General features: G+C 41.7%; 4 protein-coding genes and 1 long non-coding RNA gene across 8 annotated transcripts in view; 2 read left to right on the plus strand and 3 right to left on the minus strand.

Annotated features, from left to right (window-relative positions):
• Positions 1-209, minus strand: part of LOC134177729 (zinc finger MIZ domain-containing protein 2-like) — a 1,497-nt gene extending 1,288 nt beyond the window's left edge. The window contains exon 1 of the mRNA XM_062644505.1: positions 57-209. The gene's annotated coding sequence lies outside the window, so the exon portion shown is untranslated. The remainder of the gene's footprint in view (positions 1-56) is intronic.
• Positions 210-4,690: 4,481 nt separating this feature from the next.
• On the plus strand, positions 4,691-8,048 carry LOC134176736 (uncharacterized). The gene is made up of 8 exons (XR_009969350.1): positions 4,691-5,028; positions 5,083-5,378; positions 5,518-5,559; positions 5,624-5,737; positions 5,793-5,893; positions 5,950-6,217; positions 7,004-7,095; positions 7,479-8,048. It is a non-coding gene; the product is annotated as an uncharacterized LOC134176736 (long non-coding RNA).
• A 72-nt stretch (positions 8,049-8,120) lies between these two features.
• LOC134176735 (uncharacterized) lies at positions 8,121-21,024 on the minus strand. Of its 3 annotated transcripts, none has more exons than XM_062643392.1 (13): positions 20,952-21,024; positions 20,285-20,334; positions 19,927-20,052; positions 19,732-19,851; positions 18,522-18,647; positions 13,639-13,764; positions 13,396-13,521; positions 13,125-13,250; positions 12,932-13,057; positions 12,741-12,869; positions 12,591-12,686; positions 10,812-11,057; positions 8,121-10,749 (listed from the first exon to the last, which is right to left on the minus strand). In XM_062643392.1, exons 2-13 carry the CDS (start codon positions 20,307-20,309, stop codon positions 8,309-8,311), a joined length of 3,813 nt encoding a protein of 1,270 aa, XP_062499376.1. In that variant the 5' UTR covers positions 20,310-20,334; positions 20,952-21,024; the 3' UTR covers positions 8,121-8,308. The 3 variants fall into 3 exon arrangements, with proteins under 3 accessions (XP_062499376.1, XP_062499377.1, XP_062499375.1); XM_062643393.1 differs by having other exon boundaries at positions 20,925-20,976; XM_062643391.1 differs by having other exon boundaries at positions 20,285-21,017.
• A 111-nt stretch (positions 21,025-21,135) lies between these two features.
• LOC134177730 (methylmalonic aciduria type A protein, mitochondrial-like) lies at positions 21,136-24,351 on the minus strand. Its single transcript, XM_062644506.1, has 8 exons — positions 24,144-24,351; positions 22,824-23,014; positions 22,640-22,760; positions 22,282-22,448; positions 22,038-22,187; positions 21,771-21,851; positions 21,448-21,530; positions 21,136-21,378 (listed from the first exon to the last, which is right to left on the minus strand). The coding sequence occupies exons 1-8, from the start codon at positions 24,349-24,351 to the stop codon at positions 21,228-21,230; spliced, it is 1,152 nt and encodes a 383-aa protein (XP_062500490.1). The 3' UTR covers positions 21,136-21,227.
• Positions 24,352-24,378: 27 nt separating this feature from the next.
• The window catches only part of LOC134177822 (thioredoxin reductase 2, mitochondrial-like), an 8,502-nt gene continuing 7,880 nt past the window's right edge, over positions 24,379-25,000 (plus strand). For both annotated transcript variants that reach the window (XM_062644603.1, XM_062644604.1), the window contains exons 1-3: positions 24,379-24,496; positions 24,658-24,723; positions 24,781-24,837. In XM_062644603.1, the coding sequence (XP_062500587.1) occupies positions 24,415-24,496; positions 24,658-24,723; positions 24,781-24,837 (205 nt within the window). In that variant the 5' untranslated portion in view covers positions 24,379-24,414. The remainder of the gene's footprint in view (positions 24,497-24,657; positions 24,724-24,780; positions 24,838-25,000) is intronic.

The following is a 25,000-nucleotide window of genomic DNA, read 5'->3' on the forward strand; positions in this document are numbered from 1 at the left end:
ATTATCATTATGGAAGAGAAGCATAACTTGTGGTTACATAAACACCACAACCTTACCCTCTCAACTGGTACTGGTTCTGCATTGACGTTCACACTGACTGCAGTAGGCTAGTTCGTCTGTTGCAGCCTGTCTTCATGATGGTAACACTTGAATTGTATTTCCAGATCAGACTTATCACACAAACTTGTTAGAGTGCTATCAAACAAGAATTCCTGCCTACTACCTACCTTGTAATCAGAGTGTTAAATACCCGCTCCCTCACTAGGAACACATGATTACTGACTGACAGATTATGTTGAAGTCTGAAGGGCATAAGTATAATGCCATCTCTCGCACAGGGAATAATAATCGAGCTGCCTCTGTATCAAACAGAAAAGCAACATAACTAACTACCCACATAAACACACAAAGTTGTACCACAAGCATTTAACATTTGTGATTGCTTTGTGTGCACAGCAAAGTTAACACAGCAAGGTTGATGACATTAAATTACCTGTTTGCTTCAATCCTGTTTCTCCGGGCTTCTCATCAGGCACTATTCCCAACATTGCTGGATTACGCTTCAAATCTACTCTCACAGCACCATTGGGATCAGTTACAGGAACTGGATATGGATGCGTTGGCAATGGTCTATTGGGATCCGTGGGAAAGCTGCGACCATTCATTCCATCAGGAGTCACAGCGGTGCCTGGTTGTGGATTTCCACCGTAGCCTTGCACTTGACCGTTGACTTGTCCTTGAGGTTGCGAGTACGTCTGACTGGAATCTGGATGCATGTAAGCTGATGGCTGTTGCCTTGCATATGCCAGATTGTAAGGTTGAGAATACTGTCTTAGATCTGCTGTGTTCGATATCGGTCACAGAGTATCATATCTCGGTCAGTGCTTGCCATCTCGTTTCTACAACTCCGTTTGAGACGCAAGTCATCTCTGTCGATAGGCTCATTATATGGCTTCCTTTCGCCAAATTGTTGGTTTTGTCTTGTCAACCTCTACTCTTGCAGACAACGAAGAAGACGAATGACTGACGGGACATAATCTCGGTCACCTGATCTCGAGTGATTTTCTCTCTTCGAACGCAGATCCTAGTATTATAGTCGTCACCGCTGGCTACTATACCTTCGGGGTGATGTTAGTGCTCATCGTACTGTTGGTACGGCAGAACGTGAAATGTGAGAGACAAATATTGGGACATCCGGGATCATATCTTGGTCAGTCGCTTTCATCGCGTTTCTACAAGACGAATTGAGACGTTAGTCATGTCTGTTGAAAGGTTCGCTTTGGAAGTTTATGCCACTGAATAGCCGGTTTTGTCTCTTGAGTTTTTACTGTTGCAGGGCGGTGAGAAAGGTACGTACGTGATGGTCTACGGGACATAATCTCGTTCACGCGATTTTGAGAAAGGCGGGTTTCTGAGTAGGTTGTATTATTAGTCTACTGTTGTTCTAGAGCTATATTGTCACGAATGTGGAGACAATTTTTAATTGAATTAATGAATTAAGTAGAGCCTAGGAGTGATAATGTTAGACATTGGGCCAAAGTTGGGGATGAGGGCTTGATGGATAACGTGGTGATACAGTGGCAGATGCAAAGTTTCTGAAAGGAGTAGCTAGGCAATGTGATGTGAGGAAACAACAACAGCTCTGGGCTAAATATGGCTCTGGACTCTAGGTACAGGACAGCAACACCCAAATTTGGCTCTAAAATTGACTACCACCTGCAACCCTGACTGATCTATTAACTAGCTGTCTAGCTCACTAACTCATTAGTAACTTTCTTCTCTAAGACTCTTTAGTTAGTTATTCTCATTGCATATCTAGCAGATGTTGCTAGTACAATCACTCTAGTTTTAGTGCTTAGTGTTTCATTGCACATGTAGCAGTATGGACGTATTGCAGATCTATTCAAATATATATTTATTGTCATTATTAAAATCAATGATTAGTAATTAACAGTATCAACAAAACTTTGAAAAACAAGATCACATTACCAAGAGCCGCTAAATGTACATGCCACACTATTAGTGAGCAGCATTCTCCTCGGATAGCGATTTGCATACTACCAACTCATAATCTAAGTCTATATACGTTCTTGTGAACGCATAGAGTAGAATAAGTGCATTGAACCTGCTCTGTGCAGGGTAGTAGGTGTGTAGTAGGGGTGTAGTGTGGCATGGGCTAGACTGGGCTATATCCCATCATTTGTAGGCGTGGTCATAAAATTGTGGTCTGTAAATACGTGTGAGGAACAAAGCTGTATATAGTATATACACCACCTTTTTTCCAGTCTGGATCTGCCACTGATTCTACCGTATCAGTCAATTAGAACCCAATGAAATGGGCGTGTCCATAAAAGTGGGTGTGCCCGTAGCATTGTAAAGTTTAGCCTCCATTTCTTGTGTGTGTGTGTGTGTGTGTGTGTGTGTGTGTGTGTGTGTGTGTGTGTGTGTGTGTGTGTGTGTGTGTGTGTGTGTGTGTGTGTGTGTGTGTGTGTGTGTGTGTGTGTGTGTGTGTGTGTGTGTGTGTGTGTGTGTGTGCGTGTGCGTGTGCGTGTGCGTGTGCGTGTGCGTGTGCGTGTGCGTGTGTGTGTGTGTGTGTGTTACAAGTTCAAGTCACAGTGATGGCGAGCTATGGCATAATTTCCTTAGGCAAGAAACTTACACACAATTGCCTCTCTCGACTCGGGAGTATAAATGAGTACCTTGTCATTGACTGGGATGGCAAACTGTTGGGACTTTGGGTGCCCACAGTTGGCGTTGTAGTCAGTGCTCCTGCGAGCACCTGGCCAGGTTCCACGAGATTGCTTAGCACGGCCCATAACTCCTACTTAGTGCAGAGGAACCCAGCCATCTAGCTGGGGGCATTACTGTTTAACGGCAGCTCGTTATCCATTTGCCATTTGCCATTAATGTGTGTGTGTGTGTGTGTGTGTGTGTGTGTGTGTGTGTGTGTGTGTGTGTGTGTGTGTGGTGTGTGTGTGTGTGTGTGTGTGGTGTGTGTGTGTGTGTGTGTGTGGTGTCTATGTCTGTCTGTCTGTCTGTTTGTTTGTTTCTCTGTCTCTGTTATTGCCTGTCTTATGTTTTAGCTGTCTGATTTGTTTGTGTCTCACCTCATATGTTTGCCTAGTCATCAACCTGCTTTGAGCCTTTCTCAGTCATTGCACAACCAATCTCTGCTGGTTAATATCAATAAAAACTACAAACTGATTGTTGCTCTACTCTTTGACAGACTTTGCAGACGTCACTCTCACTCTTAGTCCAAGGACTGTTGTCGTTTAAAACACATCAACAACAATAAAATGTATTTGTCGACGCAGTCCCACCAGCAACCGACATACAAGTCTAACAATCGTTTGATCTACACATTTATTGCATTGAAAATCTGGAAAGGATCTTTTACATGCATGTCCTCAAACTCAATCGGTAGCAATCACAATACAGTTGATTTGACTGTTCAAGGTATCTTACTTGACAAACTTAAAAGTGTCATAATTGGTTTCAATGATTTTGCTTGGTTTGTAGTTCTTCCTGCTGCTCCTCGTGTTGATATCAATAGAAATAGACTGTCCACTTAATCAGTGGAGTTTTTATGGATGTTGGGTGCTGATGGTTATTCACCCATTACAAATGTCAAAGTTACGTGTTTGGATGTCGTTCGAGGTTTAACACATTCTCGTGTATTCGACTCAGTTGTTGGGATCTCTGGTGTGTTGACGGGTCTCATTCCTGGTTTATCGCGTCAATGTTTTATTGGGGCTTGTAACAAAGTGGGTGAGAGTCCCAGCAGTGAAACGTTTAATGTTACCACACATACAGCAGGTTATTCATCATTTTCAATTCATTCAGTGATAACGTGTAGTCAGCAACATACAATACAAAGAGTGAAAAAATTGTGTGAAACATGACGCATAATTAGTAAAAAATTAATGATTTTTTCCAACCTTAAATCTTTATAAAACATTAATAGTTGATTGCAATACATGTGCTTTGATAGGGTTGCTGTGCATTGTTGTATTGTATGTCAAACATGCTAGATCATATATTAATGGGCGTATTCGTTTGGAACTATCTTGTTAGGTTTGGATAGAGTGGAAAGAGACAGGGCACGTTTACCAATCGAACAGAACTTTTCCGAAACGAGATAGATGAGGCGGTAACAGAACTAGGCACATGCTTAGAATCACCCCACGTGTACATGTTCTTTGTCATAGTCGTTTCATCTACTTTTCCACCTGTTAGAATGTCTACTAACTCTTCAGGAATTTGTTCTGCTCCAATAAATCAGCTGCCATTCAACTTTTGCGTGGGCAATCCAGGATAAGTGCAAGTAGTGGTCTGGAAATGTTACGCAAAGCGAGCGTGTTGATTTGGAATGTCAAAGCTGGTAGAGACGCAAGTTTTACATGTCTAGGTGTTCTTTCTATCTTTTCTATCCGTACTGATGGTAGGATAGGTTGGAAAGTCTATCCGCTCTATTCTTTTTCGGAAACAGAAAAGTTACCAATTGAACAGCATAATACCTTTCCAGTCTATCCATTTCCAGAAAGGTTTGGGAAACTGTTCATTCTCTCCAGAAAAGGAAAGGTGCCCAATCGAACACGCTAGCGTGCCTTTCCACTCTATTTGTTTCTAGAAAGGTCCCAAACAAATACGCCCATTATTGTATCACTGATTTGCAACATCAAATGTTTTGTTTCATTTTTTTTTTTGCCGCAGCTCCTGCCAAACCTGTTCTGGATGTCAAGCCGATTTCTAGGAACGAGACGAGTGTTACAATCCATTGGAATGTTGATTACAACGGTGGCCATGTAATAACCTAATACACAATCAGGTGGAGATCAGCAGCTTCCACTGCCTCACTGCACGAAGTGACAGTGTCCGTTCCTTCTCGTGATGGACTCGTAAACCAGCAGCACGGGACGTGGATGTTAACAGAGCTGAACAAAGGAACCAACCATTTCTTTGAGATCGAGGCAATGAATGATGTTGGACTGAATAGATCAGATGTGGTTAAATATACAACATCATGCTGTAAGTATTTGTCAGTGTGTTTATGTCTGGTTTGTCACAAGAATCTGTGTATAGATCCTGCTGCATTGTCGTATCCCCTGATTACAAACATACATAAACTGTCATCGTCGAGTGTCAGATTTGTATTTGACGTTTCTATAGGCAATGGTTGTGGTGTAATAACTGACTATTATGTTACTGATTGGGTGACAGGGAAGCATCTTAATTCAGTGTATGTTGTCCAAGATGGATTGGTGACTGTGACTGTGACTGACTTGGAGGTAGGACGTGAGTATGATGTTGTGTTGTACACTCGAAATCAGTGGGAGAAGAGATACAAGGAGCTCGTGTGTCGTTTCAAGTAGATGAAGGTAAGCATGTTTACACACACACACACACACACACACACACACACACACACACACACACACACACACACACACACACACACACACACACACACACACACACAAACACAATCTCATTCAATTAAATCTAAATGTTTTATAGATATAAATTCAACTACAGGATTTAGACCTCATAGTTCGAATGGTTAGGTGTTTACATGTTTGTCTTTGTGTCACTGTGATCTCTAATTTTTCAGTTCTGTTTACAGATGGTTTGGGCACTGGTCAAACTGTAGCCATTATTGTTATGTGTGTGGTCGTATTACCAGCCATTCTACTCGCTTTCATATTTTGTCTCTACAAGAAACACAGATCAAGAAAGGGTAAGATTTGATAATGATGTCTACCCAAACTAATACTTTCATGTATCACATTTAGATGACGACGATGATGACACTCTTGATTTTGTGCCTGGAATATTCAAGCAAACAACAACTCCACAATACAGATACGACGAATGCGATACAAAACCTCATCCTGTAATTACTATATTCAGGGCATTACTAACACATCCTGTAGATAAATTTGTTGTCAGTCATTGTAGGGTCCTAATAGTGGCAGCACATATGTTAATATTTCTGGATCTAAGCGAAGAATTCGACAGCCTTCTCTGACATTGGTGACCTTACCTGGAGAACATGAAGTTAAGAGTGGCAGTTTGCATCTACAGAAAGTCAATATTTCGTCATCAGATTATTGTGAGAAGACTATGGAAGAGCTGCTGCAAGATTCATATGTTGATATGAAGGCGCGAACAAGTGGCATTGTATCTAAACTGGCTTTTATCAAAACGATGGAACGAGGTATGTATCAAGATGCAGTAAAAATGTGTAACTCGTGGAGTAATGCATGGACTATAGGTCATGCATACACATACAGTCAAATGGCACTGAACGTTTGCCATTTGTGATCTAGCTTGCAAACACACACACACACACACACACACACACACACACACACACACACACACACACACACACACACACACACATTCACACACACACACACACACACACACACACACACACACACACACACACACACACACACACACACACACACACACACACCAGTTGTATTTGCAAAGAGACCAAGTTGGTGCTTTTCAATTAAGAGCAATATCCTATGTGTTTGTGTCAAGGGTAGTAATTGCATACACACAATGTACAACAACAGGTATAGTTATACAGTGTATTTGAAACAATATCTCCAGCTGTCTATCACACACAAGAGACTAATGATTTCGTTTATATCAATATCAATTATTTTCTGTTGATGGCAAAATATGGCAGAGTGGTTAGAGAAAATATGCATGGCAGTGCCACATTGAAATGTTATGAGTGATATCATTACACATTTGATGTAGTCTGTCTTACACTCTCTCTATATGGACATCATCCAGATTATGTACCACAACTGACATCATGCACTCAAAATTGAATATTTTTATCTAACTAAACTCTTACTTCTAGTAATGGAGTGAAGTTCTGTGTTTATAGCAATAGTTGTCCCAGTGTTGTAGGTATACTAACATAGAAGCTTTTAGAAGTCATGTATACTTGTTCTTGAGTGATGTGTTTATGATGTAGCATCACCTGATGGAAGTCATACTCTTGCAGTGGTGAGTGTCACCTCCTCTAAGAAAACTGGAATTGTGGATGATGACAAGACAGCTCAATCGGTAATTTGTTTAACTTTGTTGTTCTAATTTCAACTCATGGACAGGACGTGTGCAAGCAAGCAAATGACAAGTGTAGACAGACAGACAGACAGACAAACAGACAGACAGTAATCATAATTATAATCATATAATTATGATTACTGAAAAACCCAGTTTTATGTACATTAGATTGATAGGTATTATGGCCCTATTTTAACTCAATTTTAACGTTTAGCCTGTAATAGTGATCATGTTTGAAATATACTACCATTGACAGACAGACAGACACAGATGGACAGACACACAGGCAAGCAAGCGAGTAGGTTGGCCTCATTTAGATTTCATCTTATTAATAAATAAAATACATCAAGATGGTAATGTGCATATTTCTCATTGATCTTTAGAGTTCAGGCAGCTCAGGGTATGCTCCATGTGCTTCAGAACTGAATGACACAACTCACTGACACGGACTGAAAGCAAGTGTATACAACGATGTGTTGACTTCAGGTGAAGATAATCAGGAACACGATGACGTGGATATACAAACAGTCGAGCCCAACAGAAATGATGAAAATGGCCAGTTTGATGACATTGAAAACACATACATGGAGATGAAACTGTCTGTATCCAATAACAAACAGAACGAGACAGGCAAGAAATACAAAGTCGGTGACTCTGAAAACGAGTCTCAAGGTGGAAAGAATCTGTCCACACTAGTGTGATGATGACAACATGGAACATTGGGAACAGGTTGGTAGATTAGAGTAGAGAAGTCATAGACATCAGTAGTTACTAATCTCTATTCATATGCTCGCCCTATGTAAGCCATCCATCCCCATAGATTTATAGAACTGCATGCTGGCATATCAGTAATTAATTAATAGACATATCTATTGTGCTGTAGCCAGTAGGATACACCAACTGAACTGCAGCCGATCACCATAGTAAATATTATTACTCTATTTGCCACAAATCCCATTCACTATCATTTGTACTACACAATCATAACCATTTGTACTTCTCTTTGTGACTCATAGCACTCTATGCTCTGTCAATATATCAATGTATTTCTAAAAACAAAAGGTAAAATGCTAAATAGTAACAGCCATATATATGTCAACTGACAACAATGCACATCAAGAAAGACTAGTCAGTGAATAATGTGAACGTAAAACAGGTAACGTTTGATTCTTCTTAACAAAACAACTCTGCCTACAAGTGCAGACAAACACAGTTATTTATGTGGGCAGACGTGCTCCACCAAACTGCTACTAAAAACATCTTCAGCCTGAGATCTACAGCCGATGTTACACATGGCATTGATCATTGCTGCCTGGCTTGCTTTGTTACCAAATACACTAGTCCACTTCTTCAATGCTGTTACAGCTTGCATGAAGCAATCATCTTTTCTATCTTTCTCTATGATCTCTGTCTTGTTTATAAAAAATTCAGCTGACAAATGCAACACAAGCTCCTGCCAGCGATGACAGACTTTCTTGGCTACCTTCACGACATCATCGGCTGTACATTTGCTCTCTGCTGTAAATGTCAGTGACTGTTGTGGTCTTGCTACATCATCTTTATGGTCATAAAACCAACAGTCTAATGCAGCTTTCTCATCGACAGTCAGTTGCACATTACGTCTGTTTCTTCTCAATGGTTTGTGTTCATACTCGTCTATACATACCAACTTGCTGACATCCATAGGAATGGCTGGTCCGGGATGTTGAATATTTAATGAAAACTGAAACTGAGGCAACCCTGGGGTCTTCACTTCATGAAGCTTCTTAGTGATGAACAGACGGATGTCTGTACACAGAGATGCAACTTCATTACGTGGCCGTTGTGTGTCAATAGTGACAATAATATATTTCTTTGCATGATAAATTAGTTCCAAATCAACACCTTCAGCAACATGATATACAGACTGATTACGTGTCAACATTGGCTCCTCAGGATATTCTTCAATGCAACACGTCATGAGCCTGAAATGCAATTGCTCAGGAATAAACTCGATATCACGAGACAAAACAATGAGTGACATTGGATTAGAAACAACCGAACTAGCAGCTGCAAATGGACCTTCTGACTCAACTTCTAGCAAACATGGAATAAAATATTCCATTTGATAGGGAACTGATGACTGAGATGAACAATGTTTGGGGCAGACAATGAAAAAGAAATTCAAGAGCTTCAGTACATCTTCATATTCTTCATGTTTCACTCCTGCCTTCTTCAAGCGATGATCAATGAGTTTCCAAGAAGCAATTCCTACTTGTCGCACTCGATCCCAATCTTTACTCAGTAAGGGAGGAGGAAGAGTAACGACAGATGCCACCACTGAGAAAACCATGAAAATCCAGCTTGGTTTGGTGACGACTATGTTATTCAGCTTCTCACTTTCCTGAGGAAAGATGACTGAACCGGCTTCATCTAAATATGCCAGAGCAGCACGAACTTCTTTCTCTTCAGACATACGACACAATCGACGAGCAAAAACCATGATATCATGGACATTGGAAAGAGCACTGCCCAACTTTTGTTCTAGAGCATCAAGGATCTTCTCTAGAACTGACCAAGTGGCTGGTATTAGACGTTTGGGTGACACATCACGTGCTATCTCTTCAATGAGTTGCTTCACTGCACTCACACCTGCATCCTCACTTGCACTGTCAGGGTCAGACACTGAATTCTCAACACAAAAGAACCAATCATCACGGTGATCGGATGGTCGCAGGATGTGCTGCTTAAATGCTTTATTACGAAACATTTTAGACAGAAATTCATTCTGTTGCTTAATCATTTCTTCATCAGCATCATTGACATGTGTACCAATCAAAAACATGACCGGCGATGCACAGTCCTTTGACTTGCCAATGTAAAGACCTTCACGACTGTCGTCGTCTCCTGCCAAAAAAGTCATGGATGCCCATAAAGACACAGCATCATAGTTTGTCTCTATCCAGTGGTTGTCTATTGGAATTGGTTCCGAGTCGGCAGAAGGAAAGTAGAATGACTTGGCCTTGTCACCTAGAAACTGAGATACATTAAATACGACACAAACGACACATCCCGATGTGATGGCTTGTCCTTGGCCAGGAAGAAGTGGCTCTTGACCTCCCAAATCCCAAATGGTAACGTGAACTTTTGAATCTTCCTTCTTTAGAAGATCAGGATCACTTTGGAAATCTCGAATAGCACGAGCAATCCCTTCAGTTAGAACTATCACTTCATCAAAGTAACTTTCTCTAGTATCAGTTGATGTAGATTCTCTACCGACTGTCGAGTCGAGATCAACACGACTGTGAAGATGTGGCCAATCTGCTCTTCCATCCTCATATTGACTCTCACCTTCACTACCCGAAACGTTTGCACTAGAATCATGCATTGCATGCATGGCTGCTCTAGCTATTTGTTTATCTAAAAATTCCTGGTCTTTGTCATTGACGAAAGTCCAATTGGATGCTTCACACACTGCCAACTCTGCCATGGCCACAGGTGTGCTCGGTTCAATGATGTGAAACTTCTGTTTGAGCAAGGATCGTTTAAAGGACGTCTTGCCAGTTCTGTCTCTGCCGACAATAACAATCTTGACTCGACTCACTTCGACTGCTCCTTGTGACAACGCTCGAACAAATAACTCACCCGCATCGGCTCCCATGCCCGTCACACCACCTACAACCATACCATCATTACAATTTGTATACTATAGTCTATTGAGTAGAAGATCAACTCACGAGGACAAAGAACGACACTCAGTATTGTTCCATCGGTTACTCCTGCATCAGCTAATGTTTGCTCATCGTGTAGTTGTTTTTTATTCAAAACAAGCAATTGATCCCATGATGAAGGGTCATCCTTGGTTTGCAATCGACGCTTCAAGGTGGCAACAGTATCAGACGATTTTGCTTTCAATTCAACAGCTTCACCAGTTAGTGATTTGGCTACTAATGTGAGCCATTCTGATCCACTGCTGTGAGATGCTATAAGAAACAGTAATCTATAATAAACTATATCAAGTGGGAAAGCACAACACACACACACACACACACACACACACACACACACACACACACACACACACACACACACACCACACCACACCACGATGAGCCCTTCTATTCTAAAGATAGCTCCTATGTCATATGAGGAGTCTCTGGACTGGCATTTCTAATGCACTTAGAGCTTGGTCAGAGACATGGGCACTGACTATAGTGCAGCTCTGGGACTGGATGTCAAAGGCCACATGTACATGTCTGCTGCAAAATGCCAACAGTCTTGACCATCTCTAATCAAGTATGCTACTGAGTTGGTGAGAGAAGCAATTGTGAGTGACGTGTCCAAAAGAATTACGTTTGTGTTTACGAAGACGAACATTAATTCGAGTGTCCTGGATATTTTACTCCAATGTGACTCTTCATGACAAATACATGTACTACACACACACACACACACACACACACACACACACACACACACACACACACACACACACACACACACACGTGCCCCCCACACACAAATGGACAAATGTCAAGCCCTCTACGCCATACGACGTCGATCTTAAGTCAGTTGCGGAGATACCTCCCCTGCCTCTAGAGACAAGGCCTCCATGTGCTACTTGACAGCTTAGGCCAATGCTACAATCCATCTGGAGCTTGGCCGGAGTCATCCAGGTGCACTGACTATGGCGCAGCTCTGGCACTGGACACCAAGGCCCACAAGTACCCGTCTACTACATGATGTTACTTGCATGATGCCAAGCCAGCGGTCATGTTCACCCCAGTCAATGACCAGGTACTCATTTATACTCCTGAGTCGAGAGAAGCAATTGTGTGTAAGTTTCTTGCTTAAGGAAATTATGCCATAGCTCGCCATCACTGTGACTTGAACCAGCAACCCTGCAAGGTCCCGGATGTTTTCATTCTCCAAATACACTCTCAAACAAATTGAGCTACAGCAACACACACACACACACACACACACACAATGATGAGCCCTTCTATTCTAAAGATAGCTCTGTCATATGAGGAGTCTTTGGACTGGCATTTCTAATGCACCTAGACCTTGGTCTGAGACATCCATGGGCACTGACTATAGTGCAGCTCTGGGACTGAACAACAAAACCTACATGTACACGTCTGTTGCAAAATGCCAGCAGTCTTGTCCATCTCTAATCAAGTATGCTACTGAGTTGAGTGAGAGAAGCAATTGTGAGTGAGTTGTCCAAAAGAATCACGTTTGTGTCTACGGAGACGAACATTTGATCCGAGTGTCCTGGATATTTTACTCCAATGTGACTCTTTCATGACAGATACATGTACTACACACACACACACACACACACACACACACACACACACGCATGTGCACACGCACGCACGCACGCACACACACACACACACACACACACACACACACACACACACACACACACACACACAGGGGTGAAACAAAAAGTGAGACAGAGAATACAAGAAAGAATGTTTACAAGGCTACAAAGTGGTTGTCCTCACCATCCGTCTCTTCAATTCCTTCTTTCTCTTCAGGAATAATTGTCTCTTCATCTTGTTGCTGTTGGAAAGTGCTCAATCTCTTTAGTAGACGGTTTACTGCAAAACAAACTCAATAATCACAACATTTAACCTTCCACTCAAATATCAGACCTTCTAATCTCTCAAAGCTGTTGCTGGGAAGTTTGTTAATATCAATTATTTGAAGAGATTCTAATAGCGCATGATGAGCACGTGTGTAGTCAGCAATATTTGAGAGACTCTTTGACCATGACACGAGAGCTGAAAACAGAAAACCAGCAATTGTGAGAGATGCAGGGAAAGAGAAATGAGGAAATTCTGACTGGAGATTTTGTCCGGGCGATTTTGAGGGAGAGAAACTCTTTCATTGTCTACAGCTTCTGAAAGAAGTTTCTCAGCTTCCTCATTTTTCCCTTTTCTCATCAGACATTCTCCCAAACTTTTTAATGCTGTACAAATCAAGACAGATTAATACACACAAATGCTGATTTGACATTATAGAACATTTAGACATACGCATTGCTGTATTAGGATGTTTCTCATGGAGAGAATGTCTGTGTATCTCAAGTGATTCTCTTAAATAATTTTCACTCTCATCCAATTTTCCTGATTCCATTAAATAAGATCCGAGTTGAGAAACAGCTGAGAAGAACAAGAGCTTGTAAACAACACGTGACAATTATGACTGATTTATACTGCAGTATACAACATGTGGCATTATGATAATCAGCATGTCAAGCTCACAATTCACATAAAGTTGATATCAAAACAAAGACAAGAAACTAACCTGAACCCACACGGAGATGCTTTGGATGGAAATGTGATTTCAAAATCCTGACACACTCCTTTATCAGTTCAATAGATTCACTTTGTTTACCTTGTTGGTACAGACAATGAGCAAGTGACGACTGAACTGAAGAAGATAAACAATGATGATATTATAGACAACACATTCAATCAACGCGAGGTGAGTAGAGTTGTTCAGTAAGAGTGAGACGTCTTACAATTGTATCAGACAATCAACACATACCATCAGCAATAGCAACAGGATCTTCTGGTCGAGCAGATTTTATGATCTCCAGACACTCTCTCAATATTCTTTCAGCATCAGAAAGGTTCCCTTGATCCATAAAGCATCTACCAAGCACGTTCATAGCTAAAACAGCAATAAAAATGAGAATTAAGACAAAACAACTTTCCTTGGTAATTAAGTTGCAAGACAACAATCAATGTCTATAATATATTTCAATGCAGTAGTGAGAGATGAGTTCTTTCTCACACAACATACAACCACTGTTCCAGTCTGTCCATGATAACTGATTAAATAAACGAAAGTTTTCTACAACACGTACCCCGTGCACACTGCCATTCTAGTGTAGCTATAAAAACGTGCACAGGGTGAAGTGTGATCATGCGCAACAACAGCAACAGTCAATAATCAGTGTGCTTGATACATGTAAGAGTGTTCCATAATAATATAAAATTTGTAGAGCTCGTCAGCCATGTCCAGCCCTTTAAGAAAAGAAAAGCTAATTTTACTACTTTGTTCAACAGATTTTTGATGCTATAACTTGCAGTGATGCCTATATTTTGATATCTGGCAATTTTATAATGAAAGACAGACAAATAGACAGAAACACAAACAAACAAATTGACATATGAAACAGACAGACAGAGAGACATACCAACACACCGACAGTGAAACAGACAGACAAACAAAGAGACAGACAGACACAGACAGATGGACAGACAGGCAGACAGATGGACAAATGGACAGACAGACATACGGACAGACGGATGGACAGACAGACAGACTGACGCACACCAGCTATAAGTCAAGCCCTCTAGAGCATTAGATATTAGATACTCTTGTGTCTGTTTCCTTAAGCCTGGTTCACAATATTGACGCCGATGTTGATGTCAACGCAGCGTCGTGACGTCCAGGTATTGTGAACAAGGACAAAGTGGCACGGCGTCATGACGTCAAAATAGAGCAAAGTTCTATTCCAAAGTCAAAACCCGGAAGTTGTCAGCGTCAAATGTAACCACGTGGGCATTTTTAGCGAATCAGCAGAGCTGCAAGCTTCCTGGATCTAGAAATGGAAAAAACGTGAATGACGGTGCAAGAGAAACAGCAAGAGAAGGATCAACATCGGAATAGTTGTCCATGATTAGACACGTGTACGCAATCTGACTCGAGACTCCAGACCAACCTTGACGTGCAACTTAGTGACGTCTCAAGATATTGTGAACAGGACAACGCTGACGTTGGTGTCAATATAGTGAAACAGGCTTTACAGATAATGTCAGTATATATAATTGCTGTATCTCATCATGCAACAGTAATTTGGTTTCCTGTTTACATGTGCTTTGTCTAACATAATGAGACAAACCAAAAAGATAGAAAATAGAGAGAAACAATGGTCCACAAGAGAGATGTGAAACCTGAAGAGATCAATGAAGAAACCTTCATTGATCTGTCGCACTTGGCAGCTCAACTAGAGCCAATTGCGCTTTGTGCTACGTGCCAAAGCGCGCACCTACGTCTGAAGATCGGCATCAACAGGATGGGATTTGCACTCCCACTGTTGTTTGAGTGCACCAACAAGTAAGAATGTGCCGTCTTAGAGTTACTTATCGACTGGACTATTTTTCTTTCTAGGTATTGTGGAGTTGACGTTCGTACCGGCCATTCCTGCCATTCCTCGCAGAGAGTGACTGCTGGTCAGGCGTTCGAAGTAAACAGACGAATGGTGCTAGCAATGAGAGAAATTGGGGGTGGCCATGCTGCAATGCAGGTACAAATTTTCGTTTTCATATCTTGTGTTTCTGTTTATTACTTATTTTTTTATATATAGAAACTAGTAGCAGTGGTTGGGATGCATGGCGGACTCGCAAACGAGCCGTTTGCGTCCCACCAGAAGGCCGTGGAAGCAGCGGCTACTGCGGTTGTCAAGGACCAGATGGCCAGAGCTGCTACCGAGCTCCGTACTCTCTGTGATTCTGCTGTACCTGATCCTGGTAATCAATTACTTTGAAATTGCAGTTGATTCACGCTTCGACGTGACGCGAATCCTACGTGGTGATTGGCGTAACCTGACTCATGTGACAGCACGTGACACAAATGCTGCTTGATGATTGGACATTTGATTGCACTGTACATTCCCCGTACAAAAATGCCCGTGGACAGCCACAGTTTGCACAATAGTTTTCAAATAACCTCTGATCTCTTACTAATTATGCTGTAATGTCAAAAAACTTGGTAGTGACTAATTGGTTTTTGTAGCTACATACCGTCCTGACAGTGATGATGATGATGATGACAGTGACTTTCTTGGCTTTGCCACCACTGATGATGTTGTGGATGTCGCTGTGTCGACTGATGGCACGTGGCAGAAGAGAGGACACCAGAGTCTTTTTGGCATCCAGGCTGCCATCTCAGCTGTCACAGGCAAGGTGCTCGACTTTGAAATCCAGAGCCGGGTTCTGCAAAGAATGCCAGTCCTACGGCTCTTGGGATCGGTCTACTGAGAGGTTTCGCCTGTGGAAGGAGGCTCACGCTCCAACCTGCAGCCTCAACTACCGAGGTTCATCAAACAGCATGGAGCAGCATGGGGCGGTTTTGATGTGGGGCCGGTCATTGGAACTGCATAAACTGAGGTACACCACCTTTATAGGTGATGGCGACAGTTCCTCATTCAAGTCAGTAATTTATGCAAATCATTTAGTGTTCATAAGTGACTGTGACTGTTGTGCTTTCAGGTCGGTTCTAGCAGCAAAGCCCTAGGTGACGATGTCACCATCACCAAGAGTGACTGCATCGGCCACGTGCAGAAGAGAATGGGGACACAGCTGAGGAGGGTATGGGCAGAACACAAGGATGTCGAGATTCCAACTCCATCTGGGGAGTCCACGAGGAAGGGGTTGAAGGGCGCAAACCGGTTGACTGCAGGCCTTGTCAACAGGCTGCAGAATTACTATGGCATAGCCATTCAAAGCCACATTGGTGACAAACCTGGGATGATCACTGCCATCACAGCCATATACTGTCACCATGCCAACGACCACTCCTACTGTCCACCTGGTGAGAGCTCGCGGTGTAAGTATAACCGTGGCGATCCCAGCTATGCCCCAAAGGAGATACAGCCAGAAGTCCTTGACCTCATGGAGCCAGTTTTTGAGAGGTTGAGCGATGAAGACCTACTGGAGAGATTGCAACGCGGAGACATGCAGAATTCTAATGAAGCTCTTCATTCTCTCATTTGGAGGCGTTGCCCAAAGGGGGTATTTGCATCTCTTGAAATTATTCGGCTCAGCACATCTCTGGCCGTTATCCAACAAAATGTTGGCAGTATTGGATTGGCTAATGTGCTGCACTCTTTGGGAATTCTAGACACTGATGTTTCCATACTCCTTCTTGAGAAACTGGATGTCAAGAAGGAGAACCAGTTGCTCAGACAGCAAAGTGTGGAGTACAAGAGGAGACAACAGGTGCTGAGAGGGATGAAGCATGGGGAGGATGCGTTGTGGCAGAAAGAGACGAGTAGTTACGAGGCAGGCGGTTTTGGGATGATTGAGGAGGAGGAGAGTGGATCAAGCAAGGGTGCTCGAAAGAGGAGGAAGAAAGTGAGAGATCAGGAGGGTCAGTCAGCAAGTAAACGTCCTCATCGTGCTGCAGCATGTCAGCACTCCACCATCTGAGACTTGTCCACCACCAGCATCTCCGAGGCGTCCACGAGGTGGTGACGATTCAGACTGGTCTCCATCAGGACAGTACTTTGTCATCATCTGTGGTCATTCCCTATTCCATGTATCTTGTGTCCTCTGTGGTCATTCCGTATTCTGTGTATCTTGTATTCCCAAAACATTTTGCTAGGCGAAATCCAGTTACACCTCCACGTGGTGCCTAGTGGTAACAGTAGGTTTTGAATATGGCCAGGCTATATATTTGAAACCTACTAGCTAACGTAACTGGTGTACATTGTAACAACTGCAGGTTTTGCTTACTGATATGCTCAGCTTTGGTTTCATATCTACACATATTGCAGTGTATGGTATTGCAGTGATTGTGTATCAATAAATATAGTCGTTGCAGTGTGAAATGAGTAAACATGACATTGGGGCACTGTCTTTGTGCTGTGTGTGTATGCGGAAGAATAAACAAAGTCGAATTTACGCAATAGCAGGAAGCGGTTTGGGAGGTGTGCCAAAGTGGGAGTTCCTAAAGTAGGCGTCTGACAGATTTGAAAGCCTAAAACTAAGAAACGGCTCTGTTGTGGACTATGAAACGTTGCAAGCAGATCCCCGGCATGGTGGTGCACAACGTATGCGGGCTGGATTTTTGATTGCTGCTTTTGATTCCGTTTGGTTGTACATTAGAGGCGGAAAACATTCAAAAAATATTATTCTAAAATCGCAGAACGAAGCAATCAAAAATCGAACTCACAGGTCTTTGTTGTATCGCTAATTTCTATGTCTTGTGCAAATTTGAAGTGCGTAGCGCGTTGCGTTACTTAGGAGTACATTTTGAATACGCGCGCTTGGGGGAGCGTTGCATATTACGCATTGTTATTGGTCAATTTTCTAACTACCCGTATGTGAACGGTAACGGCACTACCTATGTACTTGCAGATCACCGTTACTATCCGTCGAAGAACAACGGTCCTTCAGCTCCTAGAGCATCTCATGTATTCAAGATGGAGTAACCAGGTGTATCTCCCATGAAGAGATCAAGATAGAATGCACACTCCAGTAAATTCAATAATAAAGAAACTCTCACACATACACAAACACACAAGCAGGAAGAGACACAAGAGAAAGACAGACAAACTGGTGGCAAGACAAACATCATATCCTCTTGTCAAATAAGTTAAAAATCTTTCAAAACAACAATTACTCACACACAACACTTACTAGTTGTCACACGAGCATCATTAGCTGAGACGTATTTCTGATATATTGACAAGCTCTCTGCTAGCAATCGTGTGGCATCCATGGATTTGTTTTGATAGTGGTAACATCTACCCAGAGCACACAAGACTGTAAATACAAACAACCAAAAGTCAGTCACACAGTAATATACCATATACATACAAGTACACACAACATCATATTTGACATCCTAAGATGTTAATTAAGACATAACAGTAACTTAGTTGATATGTTATTACTAGTAAATGTAACTGACTCAATACACATGCATCTCTTAATAGTCACTTGATCATAAACTTTGAGATGTCAAGTGCAAGTGTCACTTGATTATCCACCTATAATCCTTCACATTCACATTTGACAAAATATTTTAATTAATTACACACACACACACACACACACACACACACACACACACACACACACACACACACACACACACACACCCGTCCTTGTTTTACGACTCTTATACCCACATAGACACCCTTGATAGTATTTAAACAGATATGATAACTGAGCAACCGATTACTAGATGGTGACAACATTAATATTAATAACTCTCATCATAACAGTTTAATCCACCAAAACAATCATTTGTCAACAGTTAGACAATTGTGTCTCACACACTTCACTCACGTCTCACTCTGTCTCATAAAATGCACTTGCTGCCTTTACACATTCTTTTGATCAAACATTTCAATCAAGCAAAACAACACATATCCAGGGTTTTCCATAGGGTGTCTATTAATATTAACTAGTTCATTAATTTTTGACATTACTGACTGACATCAAGTAATAATTGATATCCATCAGTGTTGTGTAGGGCTTCATAGACTCAATAAGTACATGAAAGGGTTCTCTTGTTCAATCAAGAGGCAGATTGCTAACGCTTGGAATCACTCACTCCAGCATTGCTATCCTGGATAAAATCACTCTTTGTACACATAAGTCTGACAAACAAGGTACGTTTGTAGTGCTCTAAATAATTGTTTCTACTGATCAGACATTTTGTCTTAACATTTCAAAGTTAATCAAACTTCAGACAAAGTTGTACAGACAAACATTTCTCAATCTTTGTTTAAATCAAATTTAAACCCACAATACTACAGACATTTCCCTAAAACATCATGCAACAGCTTCCATACGTCCTAGTTTATGTGTAACTTTCAACAAACATTACAATACAACTCACTGGTAGCTAATAAGACATTAGGTGTCTCTTGTCTCTGAACTGATAGAATGTCTTCAAGAAGAGCTTGTCCTTTCATATATTCTCCATTACTAATGTATGTCTCCCCCAGATAACGAATAGCTAAACATCAAAACAGAGACACAAACCGTTAATTTAGAATTCCTGCAATATTTTCAATCAAACAACATTCCTCACCTCCCAGTCTCATTTCGTCTTTTGTGTCTAAATACTCTTCTGCCATTTGTTTGGCTTGTTCTAGAACTTTAACTGCCTCACCAAAATTACCTTCTTTATTAAGTGTCACTGCTCTCTCATCAAGATCTATCAAACACAATCATTGTTGTACTCAAACACATTCTGTTTCTCAGCAACATGCAACATGTTAGACACACACACACACACACACACACACACACACACACACACACACACACACACACACACACACACACACACACACACACACACACACACACACACACTAACATCTCAATTCACAACAATTTCAACATTAAAACTAAAACATTAACATTTACAATATTGCAATGCTTACCAATCATCTTCCTTCTGATCTCCATGACATGTGTTAACTTAACAAGGAATCTACCAGAACATAAAGTCACCACAGAATTTGTAGTAAACAACGCTATCTTATTGATATCTACATATCTGTCATACGACCTGTCGCATTTCTGACTGAATAGAGATATGTTTTCTTTCAATATTTTCCCGCCGACAAAAGTAGGAGGGGCCAACATTAGTCGCCAGCCACTCCCCAGCCGGGAAAGTAAAGTGGGAGGAGTAGCCAAGTAGGAAGGGCCAACTCAGCTTGTTGAGTCGCTGCGCGCGTTCATTGCGAGAACAGAACACGAATACAACGTGACACAAACGCTAGAACTGCAAATACGATGCGCAAACTGATCTCAATGAAAAGTAACCGTCGAGACGTCTCAACATTCAAACAAACGCGAGATTGAGTAGCGATGAGGGCGTGGCCTACATTGAAAAAGACAATTTTCATCTCTTCGTTGCTCACTCTGCCTCCTTCCTACCCTCTCTTGCACAAACTTCCTTCTCTCTACCGATTGCAAAAGCACGATAACCTAAAATCAACTTTCTTGTCTTGCAATGAACGTGCGACGTTGTCCATTCGCTCACATGCGATTAGAGAAACATAGACAAACGTAACTAACGTTTTAGTTGCTTAAAATTTGACGTACCGGCCGTGGAAGTGTCATAAAGAATGAAGCAGAAAATGGCGGGCTGACAACGTGGCAAGACTGAGTGGTTACGTACAATTTAATTATAATCCTGCATGCCCGGATGTGATTATGCCCGGATGCTTCTATGCCTGGATGTGTTAAGTCTTGATGCACACTTGATACAGAAATATTGCCTGCTGTACATACAGCTCACCGGTGATTTTATTGAAATTGTTCAATATATACGCAGATACGTGTCCATGTGTCTAAACATTAGACAAGACTGGGATTTCACTATTTCTTGGCTTCACTCTCATTTGCTCGTCTGTCATCCAGAAAGCATGCAAGTAACTTGTCTGCAACTGCTCCCGGTGTCAACACACCATCAACAACCAGCTCTTCATACTTTGCATAGGATTCCTGTACCGCAGGATGTCGTCTGAAGCTGCACAATTAAAACAGTTACGACTCTCAATGTACAATAGTCGGTTGCCGATGTATGGTGGAGGATAACCTGGACAGTATTTGATGTCGAATGTGATTCCACATCCAGGCTTTCCGTTGCTGATGTCGTTTTGATTCAAAGTGTCCCGACTCCTAGAATATAAAACACACACACACACACACACACACACACACACACACACACACACACACACACACTCACACACACACACACACACACACACACACACACACACACACACACACACACACACACACACACACACACACATGTGAGTAGATAAATAAATAGATGGGGACTGAGAGGTATGCAGGTATTGGTTAGAGTAGCACTTGTGTGGTTATTTGTGTTGACAACAGACTGGCTATTACCTGCATTATCTGTCTGAAGCCATGCATCTCTTCCCATATTTCATTGATTCCTCTGTTTTCTTGGCAAGAAATGAGATGGACCTTATAGACAAGATGAAATGTTTATGCTAGAAGCATGCAGTTAGTGCTGACTGATCAGAGATTAAGACTGCAGTCAAACACACACACACACACACACACACACACACACACACACACACACACACACACACACACACACACACACACACACACACACACACACTCACACACACACACACACCTGACCTTGGGGTAATATAACTTTGATTGTCGTTTGAGAAAGCGCAGTGCACTGAGGTATTCTGCTTTCATATGATTTGCTGCTTTCATCAACTCACCATCGGCTTTCGTTACAATAACCATGTCAGCCAACTCGACAACACCTCTTTTCATGCCCTGAAATTAAATACAATTCTTTCAAGACACGTACACACACACACACACACACACACACACACACACACACACACACACACACACACACACACACCTGGAGCTCATCTCCTGCTCCTGGAGGGGTCAAAAGTACAAACATATCCACCATGTCAGCTACAGCATGTTCTGCTTGACCCACTCCTACTGTTTCCACTAAAATGATGTTGTAACCGGTAGCTTCACAAAGTAGAATGGTCTCGCCAGTACTCCTTGTTACACCACCTGTAATACAAACAATTGAAACACAAAGCAATAACACAAGATATCTACAAACACATATCTACACCATGTCTGTCTGTCTGTCTCTCTTGCTATCTGCCTTGTCTGTCTGTCTTGCTATCTGTCTGTCTGTTTGTCTGTCTGTCTTTCTATCTGTCTTGCACATCCTCATATGTTTAGTTATAATAACCAACCTTGTGCTCCTGACGACGGAGATGGTCTGATATAAGCATTAGGATTACGTGACAATTGAGGCATCCTCGTTCGGTCACCAAGAAGAGATCCACCAGTTGTGGAAGAACTCGGATCAACTGCCTAACACAAATCGTTTCTTCCTAATAACATAATACATGCAATGTATATTGCCTATCTTCCAACCAGGACTGCAACTTTGTGTCCTTGTGACGTCAGAAACGTCCCAAATGTCTCAATAAATGTTGACTTTCCAGCACCGGGTGGTCCTGTGATCCCGACTCGGAATGTCGACGGATGATTTCTGTGGAACTGCTCCAACACGGCGGTGATAATTGACTGACCCAGCAGACGTTTCATGGGATGCGCAGACTCGACTAGGAAACGACAATGTGACAATGGTGTCTATCTGTGTAACCTGGCCAGTCAGCTGTAGATAACCAACAAAGAAATGGACAGACAAACCAACAGACAGACAGTACAACAAACAGACAAATCAACAAGAAAATTCAGATTAACAGGCAGGCAGGTTATTCTATTAGAATACAGCATCCCTACACACTAGAATACACGATTCTTCAATAATTAAAAAAATGCTTCATAAACAAGTTCAACTATTTCAATGTGTGAAGCACTGAATGTATCATCTCTGCTAACTACATTATCCTCCATTAATCTGTTTGTTGACAACTTCGACATTTTTCTCAAGACAACTTTACTATTGCATTCTTGGAGAGTCACAGAAAATCGTCATCACCAATATGACATACACTCTGCATCTACTCGTCTTCCTTCAATGAGCCCTGCCTTTCTTCCCAGTTCATATAGTGAGTTTTCCACTTGTGATCTCCATGTGCCAAAATTCTCAAAAACTAGCAGAACAATTTCAGGGCTAGATCCATCTGGCAAGATCTCCTTTGAATATTTGTAACATTTTTCTGATTCCCGTTTTGTCGCTGCATGTCTGCAGGCTTTGCAGCTCCGTTCACTATGTCTTTCCTCCAAGGGTGAGCCAAAGAAACATCACATTCATAGGTGACACCAGAATCAATGTCATAGAATGTAATGTCTGGTCTTCCATCAGTTTGTACGTATCTGTTTCTTGGTTCTGTTTGATGAGGAATACCCAGCTGTGATAGGCAAGCAGACTACTCAGCAACAATAATATCGTAAGACCAGACAGGCAGGCAGGCAGGCAGGCAGGCAGGCTGGCTGGCAGGCAGGCAGGCAGGCAGGTTGGCAGACAGACAGACAGGCAGACAGAAAGTCAGAGACTGCATTTAGACAAACAAATTTTGAATCTAACCATGCAGATTCGTCATAAAAACAGAGTGAAACTATCTAAAAACATTCTATACTACAATCCTAAAATCTACTTTAATACGCAAAACCAAATCATCAAATTTAAAAATTATTACAAAATCTCCAAGGCAACGTGGGCGTGGCCATCAATATTTCAATTCAAAACAACAATCTAGCTACAAATTATTCAACTGATTTTTATACTTAATGTGATAGTTTCTGCCAGTTTGACTCTGTTTCCTTCCAGTAATAGTCGAACTGTCTCTTCAGCGGCCGCATTTCCTTCAAATTCCTCTATTAGAGTCGAACGTTCAGCTGCCTCACAAAACCTCCGATAAGAGCGTAACGTCTGCGCTCTAGAAACACACGATAGCGACCGCCGAAGTAGCGACGAACGACAAGAAAATGACATCAATAGTGATTGGTCTGTTTTTATTATCCGGGATCTAAAGTAAGACGTTGCACTAGACGTTGAATGTCTCGCACTTGGCTGCATCGATGGCAGCTGAAGACAGCAGCTGGAGTGACTCGAATCTGTGGGAGACTATTTTCTGCGAGTGAGATGTTGACAAACGACTTGTCTGAATGAATAAAAATGAAATTAACTAATAAATTGGTAAAATAAAAATCATGAATTAAAATTGAAATTAATGAATTCAAAAATGAAAATAAATAAATTAAGGAAATTAAAATCAATAAATTAATTATTTGTTATTAGATGGTGATAGATATGATTTGGTTGTGATTGGAGGAGGATCTGGAGGGCTTGCTTGTGCCAAAGAAGGTGATCACAATTAGTCACTTGAAATTTTATTTATTTGAATGTTTGGGATAATTTTAGCTGCAGGGCTTGGTGCTCAAGTGGCAGTGCTGGACTATGTAGTTCCATCAGTTCAAGGTCAGACTGTTGTCGCTACGATGTTGCAATATGTGGTTAATGGATAGGATTGTGTGTGTGTGTGTGTGTGTGTGTGTGTGTGTGCGTGCGTGCGCACGTGCTGTCTGTCTGTTTGTTTGCTTGTCTCTGTTTGTCTGTCTGTCTATCTGTCTGTTTGTCTGTT

Source organism: Corticium candelabrum, chromosome 3 (genome assembly GCF_963422355.1).
Source record: "Corticium candelabrum chromosome 3, ooCorCand1.1, whole genome shotgun sequence".
Lineage (NCBI taxonomy): Eukaryota > Metazoa > Porifera > Homoscleromorpha > Homosclerophorida > Plakinidae > Corticium > Corticium candelabrum.

What these genes read in the sequence shown, in the direction of transcription:
- LOC134177730 (XM_062644506.1), bottom strand. Translation starts at nt 24,351, where the DNA reads ATGTCATTTTCTTGTCGTTCGTCGCTACTTCGGCGGTCGCTATCGTGT. An exon ending in GACACAAAGTTGCAGTCCTG is followed by an intron (nt 22,761 to 22,823) that starts GTTGGAAGATAG and finishes GATTTGTGTTAG; the next exon opens with GCAGTTGATCCGAGTTCTTC. An exon ending in CAAAGTTATATTACCCCAAG is followed by an intron (nt 21,852 to 22,037) that starts GTCAGGTGTGTG and finishes CTTGTCTATAAG; the next exon opens with GTCCATCTCATTTCTTGCCA.
- LOC134176735 (XM_062643391.1), bottom strand. Translation starts at nt 20,489, where the DNA reads ATGTTGGCCCCTCCTACTTTTGTCGGCGGGAAAATATTGAAAGAAAAC. An exon ending in GATCAGAAGGAAGATGATTG is followed by an intron (nt 20,053 to 20,284) that starts GTAAGCATTGCA and finishes TGTGTTTGATAG; the next exon opens with ATCTTGATGAGAGAGCAGTG. An exon ending in AGGAATTGAAGAGACGGATG is followed by an intron (nt 11,058 to 12,590) that starts GTGAGGACAACC and finishes TGTTTCTTATAG; the next exon opens with CATCTCACAGCAGTGGATCA.